Below are 10258 nucleotides of genomic sequence, written 5' to 3'. Positions count from 1 at the left end.
CTCTACTTGGGTTCTTGGGACCCTATGTTTTCATTCTTCAGCAGGTCAATGTAGTGTCCTTGGCTTTCTTTTCTTGGCAGTCTCTACTGTAGCTATGGTAGAAAATCTATTCTTCTTTCTGGCTGCCCAGCATTTGAACCCTTTCATATTTTGCAGGGAGATTCCCCCGCCTAATGGGGTAGAGCCATTTCCTACAGGAGAACCAGAAAGTGTCACATACTGTCTTTGCCAACCTTTCCTGAAGCTTTGTGACTTAGATCACCAATCACACATGTCCACCTCAGGAGGCAGGAGTGTACAGAAACCATTCTGGCAGTGGAAGATGGTGGAAGCAGCAGCTCCATCCATTTTCTGAGATATCGTCAATGACAGCTCTGGCAGCGGGATCCAATATCCAGTTTGGTTGCAGCAAGTTGTGATATTTGTGTCCACTAACAGTTACCCTGGTGTCTTCCCTGGACCATCTTAGTCATATAATTTTGGCATTGCTCCTGGCTGGGTAGCACCTCCTCACCTGGCTCTCTATCCTTCCCAGAGATAATATGACCTTACAATGACATTTTAATAAACTCCGTTTTGATAAATCAGCTAGAATCAGTTTCTGTTGCTTGCCACTGAGAACCCAGATGAATATAGCATATCTGTTTTAAGTAGCTTGGGAGGAGGAACCACTTCCTTTAAAGTGGTCTGGAATGAATTTCACATGGTCTGCAATGAAGTGGCTGTTGACTCTGTAGCATTAAAGAGGTTTTGTGCATTTTTACTCAGCCCATTCCTTCTATGCTTCAGGATCCAGTACAGGGTATCCCACTATTTGCTTTATAGTTTAGGAGAGAGTTGTTCATCAAATTGAATGCTCAGTCTAGCCTAATAGTTTAGATGAGTTCTGTTTTAAGATGTTACCAAAAGGATAGGAGACACCTGGATCTTCAAGGGGCACTTTGAAGTTCTAAACAGGATATGGAAATTCTTGAGGCAGAGGCGGTGGTTCAGTTTCTTCTAAAACTTTTGTGGTGGCGATTCTGAAAGAGAAAATTGGTATGGGATGTCACTAGCTGGTTTTCTAGAGCCTAAGCCCTTGTGAAGCCGGCAATGACAAGTCTGAATGGTCGCCATGCTGAAAAAACCATTGACATGCCAAAACCATCAGCCCCCAGAGTGCACGTGCGGAGGTCTGTGTCCCAAGACACTGTCGCCATCCACTTCTCGGCATCCGGGGAGGAGGAGGAAGAAGAGGAGGAGTTCAGGGAGTTTCTTGAGGAGGGGCTGGACGACCAAAGCATTGTAACAGGGCTTGAAGCCAAGGAAGACCTCTATCTTGAACCTCGGGGTGGCCATGACCCCTCTGGCCTGGCTGCCCAGCCCATCCTGGCAGATGGACCGTCTGGGTTCCCTGCCGTTTTGCCCGTTTCAGAAAACACTGTAAAGCTGTTGGAGGCCCCTCCTCCGGCAACACAAGTATTAAGTACAGTGCTATTGGCTCTGTCCCCAGGGTCATCTTCATCAGGGCCCTTAGCTAGCTCTCCCAGTGTGTCATCCCTTTCTGAGCAGAAAACCAGTTCTTCTTCCCCATTGTCCTCTCCTTCCAAGTCTCCTGTCCTCTCATCCAGTGCCTCATCCTCCACCCTTTCCAGCGCAAAACCCTTTATGAGCCTTGTGAAGTCCCTGTCTACCGAGGTGGAGCCAAAAGAGCCCCCACACCCCGCAAGGCACAGGCACGTGATGAAGACATTAGTCAAGTCTCTGTCCACGGACACCTCCAGGCAGGAGTCAGATACTGTGTCCTATAAACCACCTGATTCCAAGCTGAATTTACACCTGTTCAAGCAGTTTACCCAGCCATGAAACACAGGTGGAGACTCCAAAACTGCACCTTCTTCCCCGCTGACTTCTCCCTCCGATACACACTCCTTTTTTAAAGTGCCCGAAATGGAGGCAAAAATCCAAGACACTAAGTGATGTCTTTCAGAAGTCATATATGAGCCTTTTCAGCTCCTTAGCAAAATTATAGGGGAAGAAAGTGGCAGCCATAGACCCAAAGCCTTATCTTCAAGTGCTTCAGAACTCTCCAACCTGTCCAGCTTGAACGGTCACGTGGAAAGCAATCACAACGACAGCATCAAGGAAGAGGAGCGTGATTCCGAGGGGGATGGCGATGGAAGCGGCCCCAGCGGCCCCAGAAGTGACCACGCAAAGGCCACCGACGAGCCCCCGAAAGAGGCAGACCTGAAGAGTTCCCAGGGGAGCAGCCTGAAGGATTTAGGCCTGAAGACAAGCTCTCTAGTCCTTGAGAAATGTTCTTTGTCTGCCTTAGTGAGCAAAGAAGACGAAGAGTTTTGTGAACTATACCCTGAGGAGTTTGATTTGAGAATGGAGGGCGAGGATAAAATTGATAAGCTCCGAGATACGCCTCTCAAGCCAGAGGAGCTGGCGGATGATGGCCTTGCTCTTGACAGCGATGAAGAGATGGACTTGGCCATGCAGCGCCCGGAATTACCAGTGAAGACACTGGGCTTCTTTATACTGTGTGTCTATGCGTACCTCATCCTCCCTCTCCCCCGTTACATGAGTGGACTCTTTCTGGGAATCGGCCTGGGATTCATGACTGCAGTTTGCATGGTTTGGTTTTTTATACCACCAAGTGCTCATAAATACCACAGACTACATAAAAACCAACAACACTGGAACACAAGATCTCTGGATATCAAAGAACCAGATATACTGAAGGGATGGATGAATGAAATTTACAACTATGATCCAGAAACCTGCCATGCAACTCTGACACATTCAGTGTTTGTTCGACTTGAGGGTGGGACCTTAAGACTTTCAAAGCCCAATAAAAATATATTCAGGAGGGCAAGCTACAATGAAACAAAGCCAGATGTCACCTATATCAGCCAGAAAATCTACAACCTCTCAGACAGCAAGATTTATCTTGTACCTAAAAGTTTGGCTCGTAAATGAATCTGGAATAAAAAGTACCCCATTTGCATCGAGCTTGGTCGACAAGATGAATGTATGTCCAAGGCCCAGACTGATAAAGAGACTTCTGAAGAAAAGCTGCCAGCTGAGAGAGACCTGGGAAGCGAGGACCCTAAGAAGCCACCCCATCCTCAGGAGGGAACAAGATCTGGCCAGTGAGATCAGATACTGTATCTCTTTGGGAGAACTGGCCGAAAAAAAGAGGGGTGGTTTAGGAGATTTATTCTGGCATCTAAGCTGAAGTCGGAAACCAAGAAGCCACCTGGTGTCTCTGGAAGTAAACCAGGCGTTTTGCCCTCACACAGCAGGTACAGCAGTCCCTTGGGGCACCTGACCCACAGTCGCAGCAGCAGTAAAGGCAGCGTGGAGGAGATTATGTCCCAGCCGAAGCAGAAGGAGCTGGTGGGCAGCGTGTGGCAGAAAATGCTTCTGGACTACAGTGTGTACATGGCCAGGTGTGTCCCCCAAGAGAACCGCAGTCCCCAGAGGAGTCCCGTGCAGAGTGCAGAGAGCAGCCCCACGGCTGGGAAAAAGCTCCCCTACTTTATGAATGAGTTAACTCTGATGGAACTTGACATGGGGGTGGCTGTGCCAAAAATCCTTCAGGCCTTCAAGCCTTATGTTGATCACCAAGGACTCTGGATCGATTTGGAAATGTCCTACAATGGGTCCTTTCTGATGACTCTTGAGACCAAAATGAATTTGACCAAACTAAGTAAAGAGCCTCTTGTTGAAGCCCTGAAGGTTGGAGAAATTGGCAAAGAAGGTTGCAGGCCCAGGACTTACGGCCTGGCTGACAGCGAGGAGGAGTCCTCCAGTGCTGGCTCCTCCGAGGAAGACGATGCACCAGAGCCCAGCACGGGAGATAAACCAATTCTTCCAGGGACCGAAGGGTATGTTGGAGGTCATCGAACAAGTAAGATTATGAGGTTTGTTGATAAAATTATCAAGTCAAAATATTTCCAAAAAGCAACGGAGACAGAATTCATTAAAAAGAAGATTGAAGAAGTCTCCAACACACCCCTGCTGCTAACTGTAGATGTACAAGGATGTAGAGGAACCTTGGCAGTCAACATTCCACCTCCCCCAACTGACCGAATATGGTATGGTTTCCGGAAGCCACCTTACGTAGAGCTGAAAGCTCAGCCAAAACTTGGAGAGAGAGAAGTGACTTTAGTTCATGTGACAGACTGGATAGAGAAGAAACTGGAGCAAGAGTTTCAGAAAGTTTTTGTCATGCCAAACATGGATGATGTCTATATCCCTATAATGCACTCAGCCATGGACCCTCACTCCACTTCCTGCCTCCTGAAAGACCCGCTTATGGAGGTCGCCGATCAGCTGTGATGGGTGAAGGCCTGACGTTGCCAGTCTTATGAGATCTAGCTCCAGGTGTGGGGTTCTTGGCTGCCTTCTGTGCTGTAGCACAGGCCTTTCCTCGTGCCACAGCTTCTGCCCTCTGCCTGCCAGTGCCCATTCCACGGTGAGGTGTCATTCCATGTGCCCAGCCACCGGTGTCTGGATTGCCTACTGCAAAGCTTTGACTCAAAGGAGATGAGAAGAATCATCACCATAGATCCAGAGGTTATGTGACTCCTACTATGGTTTTTTAAGTCTACCAGTCTTTGTGGCAGCAAAAGAGCACATTAAGAGCAAAGCTACAACTGGAAGGCTTCCCTCCCCTTGCCTCAACTCCAAAGCTTTTCCTCAGGCAGCCAGAGCACAAATGGAACATTGTCTCACTCCTAGTTTGTATATGGTGCAGCCCTCCATGTTCTGAATGTCAACACGGTTAACATGTGGAGGGTGGGGAACGGAATTTTGTGAATGATTTCATTGGTGATAACAGGATACGCATAGCAACTTTTCTTTGTATTAAATTGTGCATTTTGGAAGCAAGTAGCCATAGAACATACACTAACACATTATCAGCTGGGGTGTGGACAGTGAGATTTCTGTGAACATTAGGCAAAGCCATGAGCTCAAACCATCCCAAACCTTTTATCAGTGAGGTACATCACCTGGTTCTAATCCCAAATGATTTCCTGACATGAGCATATGTGAAAATATCAAATACCACCTGACCAGATCACCTTTCGTGTGCTCCAGGAACCTTTATACAGGTTTTCTACAGGCTTTGTTCATCTAATTGGTTCGGGATGTTTTCTGATGGCCCAAACAGAACAGCTCTGATTGTGAGGTCAAGACCAAAGTTTGCTCAACATTAAACACTACATATCTCAATGATACTCCTTCAATGTTGCCAACTTTAATTTGTGCATTTGTGTCAGAATGTCTCGTTTACAAGTGTGGAGGCCCTGCCTCATTGTATAATTTGCTTTGAGAAGTACATTAAAATTTGTTTAAAGCTGCATTCAACATCAAAATTACATTGAGTAACTTTTGATATTTACATGTGTATTAAGCTAATAGTGGTTTTTTTAAACAGCACCTTGCCTGAACGTGACTTTTGAAATTAATATATTGAAAAACATTGAATCTTTATTTCCCTTATTTGATGACTTTAACTGTACCATTAAACCGTTTGACTTAAATTTGACCATTCCAGTTGGTGTGCTGTTCTAGTTTTTCATTGTGTAGGCCAGTTTGCCAGTCAGTCCGCATGTCTTGTTCACTGGTCTTGTGCAATAACTAAAAGCAAAGGACTAGATGCACTACTGTGTAAAGAGATTACACGACTGTACCCTATTGCACTTAAATTAGTATATGGGGATTTACAATCTCTTGCATTGTTTCACAAAATAAATATCTCACGTCAAATAAAAAGAAAAAAAGATGTTACCAAAAGGCTCTTGTAAAAATCATGACAATTAACTATATATTTATCCATCCATCCAGCCAGCCATCCAGCCATCCAGCCATACAGTCATCTGACACCATTGGCCAATATTGACAAGGAAATGTATGAGCAAGTCACTGTGGTAGGTACAAGGGATATTGGCTGCCTCCTAACCATGGAGTAGCTGGTGAAATTTTCTGAACTATCCACGCCAGTCCCCGTCACTGTTGGCCTCCTCTGGAATGGTGCCCACATTAGCCTGAATGGGCTTCGGGATTCTGCAGTCTTCCAGGACCAAAGGGTTTAAATGAAATCCCTGACTCAGTTGTTCTCTTTCCCGTGACACTGTTTATTTTCTTCACAGCACTGGTTACTCTCTGAAATTATTTTATTTATTCATTTATTTGTTTATTATCTGTCCCCTACCCAGCCTCATGGGACTGTCTTGTCCATCTTATTCCCTGAATACTGCCAAAGTCCTGATGGATGAAGATTTGTTCAATGAATTGATTCTAGAGAGAAAATCCTTCTTGCGAGCTCTGATTTGGAGCAGGGCTAAGGGATAGCCACTGTTGACTGGGAAGTTGCAGTGAAAACACTTGGAGGAATCCCTGCAGTATATAGATTATACAGAGGAATTTGGGAGGACCACTTTTGGCTTCAATGTTCTTCCTTAAATGAAGGCAGTTTGTAGCTGAGGCTGATCCTCCTGGGGACAGCATAGGTTTCTGCAAGAAGGAAGCTGAGCTAAAAGATAATCCTGCCTCCCCAGGTGGTAACAGGAACCCCTCTGAGATTACTTGATGGCAGTGATTCTCAACCCCTGATGAGAGTCAAAATCACCTGGGAAATTGGGTGACCATACAAAGGCCCAGGACCTATCCTAGTTCAGCAAGTTTTGTCATCTGTGTTCTCTACTAGCTGTCCAGCTAACTCAATACACACACCAAAGTTTGAAATCAACTGCTCTGTATGGCTGCATGTACCAAAGTTTGTTCCATGAAACACAATTACTTAGAATGTTAATAGTTAAATAAGTGAATTATCAAGTTAAACATGTTTCACTACTGCAGGTGGTTCAGAGTCATTAAAATGCAAATGTGAATTCTGAATCTCTCATGGGGGGACAGGGCTTGGGGGGGAGTGAACAAATGCTTCCTAAATTTATTTGGCCTTGAAAAGGTTTCTTTTAGGGAAACTACATTAATACATTCTGCAGCTACAGTACTTATTGTTCAAAATATACCTTGGTAAACATTTCAAAAGTCCCATCATGGGGTATAACTCTCTCTGGATAATTTAGGACACTTTTATTTTTTGTATTTTTTTATGCTTATTTATTTTTTAAAAGCAGCTCACAGTTAACAGCCAGAGTGACCAATTATTAAAAATGGTTTGGGGTTCACCTAAACTTTTGCATATCAAAATAGTCTATGGACCAGCAGTTTCCAGCATCACTTGGGATTTTGTTATAATGCACAATACAAGGTCCTGCCCCAGAACTATTGAATTGGAATCTACATTTAATGAGGATTTCTAGATGATTCATTAGCCACAATATAGAGAAGTGATTTTTAATCAGGGGTACAAGAAATATATGGGGAGCCACCCAATATACAATTACCAGCCCTCTCCTTACCATCCTTTATCAGAATTTCTGATCAACTCTTGTAAAAAGTGAGAAGGAGAAAAAGTACCCCTAGGTAGTACTGATATTCTCTCAGGATCTTCCCTTCTTTGGCCTAGTTTTTCCAAGGTGGTCTCCTGGCCGAGGAAGTCAGAGAAAGCAGTCCTTACCAATTCAGGATACCCAGCAAAAAGCAAGCCCTTCCTGAAACTTACAGTGTTTCTCAAATTGTAAATTTCATAAGTGAATTTATTGGATAGAATATCAAGAGAAAAAGCTGGCTAGGGCTGCAAAGATTGCTTTGGATTTTACCATTCGTTTTTAGACTTCTTAGCACAAATGAACTGAGAGTGAAGTTCAAGGTTATGTTGTTTGTTTATTCTGAAGAGCTTTCACCTCCCTCTCTGAAATATGCTGCCAAGTGTACCACCCAGTGGATCATTCAGGTAATCCATCCCTTTTTTTCCTCTATTCGTAGGGCCTTTCCCTGGTTTCTGGTCTTTTGGTATGTACCTGTATCCTCTCTGTTGCCTTGCCATTTGGTTTTCAGCAGTTGTATCATGTTATACCTAAGTGTGGTTTTCTTTTTCTTTATGTTGCTTAGGATTATTTGTTAAGTCTGTGGCAGAGTTTCGTGAATTTGTGTGTTGATACCGCTCTTTGAATTTGGAAAATTCTTGGCCATTGTATGTTCAAATTGTACTTCTGTCATATTCTCTCCTATCCTTCTGGGGCTCATATTATATGTGTTGTACCTTTCACTGTGCCCCAAATAATATCTTTTGTGTTTTTTTCTATATTTTTCATTCTTATTTTCTCTATGCTTCATTTGGGATATTTTCTATTGACCATTCTTCGATTCCATTAATCCTGTCTTCCGTGTCTAGTCCTATTAAACTTACAATAGCAGATATTATATTTTGAAATTTTGAAATTTCCATTCAATTCTTTTTTACAGATCATAATTCCCTGAAAATTTCTCCATTTATAAGTTGATTTTCTGTGTTCTTGAATGTATTAATCCATTGAAGTCCTTGTCAGCTGACTCCAAATATACCTGTTACCTGTGGTTCTATTTCTATTGAATATTTTTTTCCTGAGCTTTTCGGTAATATGATGGCTCAAAACATGTCTATAAACTTTGTATTGAGTGCTGGTTGTTGTGTATAAAAATTATGTAACTCCAAGTGACTTTTTTCTGCTTCATAGTGGGCTTATCCTTTTCTTCCCCAGGCAGATAAAATTGGGACTAATCATCTCAAACCAAATATGGAATGAAGTGAGGCTGACTTTTACTTGTGGTAAAGTTAAATCTACCTCTGATTTGTTTCTGTGACTATTGTGTTGTCCTTTAGGGAAGTGAATGCCTGGTATGTTTGTTGGTCTTCCTCTTTCTAGCAGAATCTAATCTTTGTCTCCTCAAAATTATGAAAGAGTGGAACTTCTCTCTGATTTTCAGAGGTTTTTGGCATAGCTTGCAAGTCCTAAACTATACTCTTTGTTTCCCCAGTACCATTAGTCTATGAAAAAAAGTGTGACTTTGTGTTTCAGAGGTTTTCTGCTTAGCTTTTTAACCACCAGCCCTCACAGCTTCAGAAATTGGCACTGGTCTTGAGAGGCTGTGTATTTGAGGTCCCTCAAGCCTTTAATTACATCTCTAAAGCCCCACAAGACCATTAAAATCTCTGCTGGCTTTTCTTTCCCACAACAGTCTGGGAAAATCTCAGATTTCCAACCTCTTAGAATCTGCATATGCCCCAAGGGAAAAAGTGCTCTGATTGCCTGAGAGCTGAAGTTCTCTCCTCTTGAGAAATTTAGCCATTCTTGTCCTTTCTGATTCAGCAGCTGTCTGATGTCTTTATACAAGTAATTCTGTATCTTATCCAGTGTTTTAGTTCTTGAAGGAAGGTCAGCCTCAGATTACTCCATTCTACCCAGAACATAACTCTTTTATCTTGTCTTTTGAACTACTACTTTGATCATACAATTTCTCTGGTTTTTCATTTTGGTTTCACTCTGGATACTATTTCTTGGCTCCCCCTCAGCAATGAGCCAGGTTAATCTCTCAATCCCTACCCTCAGGGTAGGTCCCCAACACAGGTCAAGTGTCTTAGGCTTCCATCTAATCAGACAGCAGACTACCAGGAAAAAAAAAAAAAAACTAATAGGAAACTAAACTAGTATAAGCTTAACATAGAGCAAGCAAAATATAAGAAATAACTTTTGGTGGAAGAATAATTATTTGTACTCAAGCAATGTTTTTCTGAAAAACAAAAGGGAAGAGTTTTCTCTAGGTACTTATTCTCTAAAGAATTCTTTTCATCTCAAATATTTCCGTGATTTTCTAATACTGAATCCAAAACAACACGTCTGGTATTTGATGAGAGAGCCTATTACTTCCAATCTCTTGATTACAGAAAATAGGGAAGTAATGAACTAAAGATTTTTGAGAGACTATAGATCCTGAAACATCAGGTGGCAACTTATACCTCAAAGTAGTCATTTTCTGTTCACATTGAAATATTATGAGGTGGGGGAGAGAGAAGGAGTTAAGCAGATATGTGATCGTCCATCATGAGGATATTACTGTTTTTGATGTGCTTCTCCAAATAAATGATAAGACCCCTTAAAGACAGTGTCCCTCTATAGCTCAGAACCCAGAGAATTTCAGAAGACTTGAGATCTTATAGACCTATTTAGTGAGCAAAAGAATTATTGGACATAATATTGAAATATGTATTTTTATTCAAGAGGATCAACCTCAATAAACGTACGTACTCTGTTTACTAAATGACTACATATGTTTTTTCCTAAAATTTCCAGCATTACTCATTAACTCCTTGAATATA

At 42.6% G+C, this 10258-nt stretch overlaps 1 protein-coding gene across 1 annotated transcript; it reads left to right on the top strand.

Moving 5' to 3' along the window:
- The first annotated feature begins 1072 nt into the window (after window positions 1-1072).
- Window positions 1073-4579, top strand: LOC129069797 (testis-expressed protein 2-like). The gene is given in 1 exon segment (XM_054572442.1): window positions 1073-4579. A coding segment is annotated over 1 exon segment (3237 nt). The 5' UTR covers window positions 1073-1092; the 3' UTR covers window positions 4330-4579.
- Window positions 4580-10258: the final 5679 nt, after the last annotated feature.

This window comes from Pteronotus mesoamericanus, unplaced genomic scaffold (assembly GCF_021234165.1).
Source record: "Pteronotus mesoamericanus isolate MK-2021 breed Mesoamerican mustached bat unplaced genomic scaffold, CSHL_Meso_final contig_24, whole genome shotgun sequence".
NCBI classification, from domain to species: Eukaryota; Metazoa; Chordata; class Mammalia; order Chiroptera; family Mormoopidae; genus Pteronotus; species Pteronotus mesoamericanus.
The sequence above is the reverse complement of the archived record's forward strand: the minus strand, read 5'-3'. Positions and strand labels throughout refer to the sequence as shown.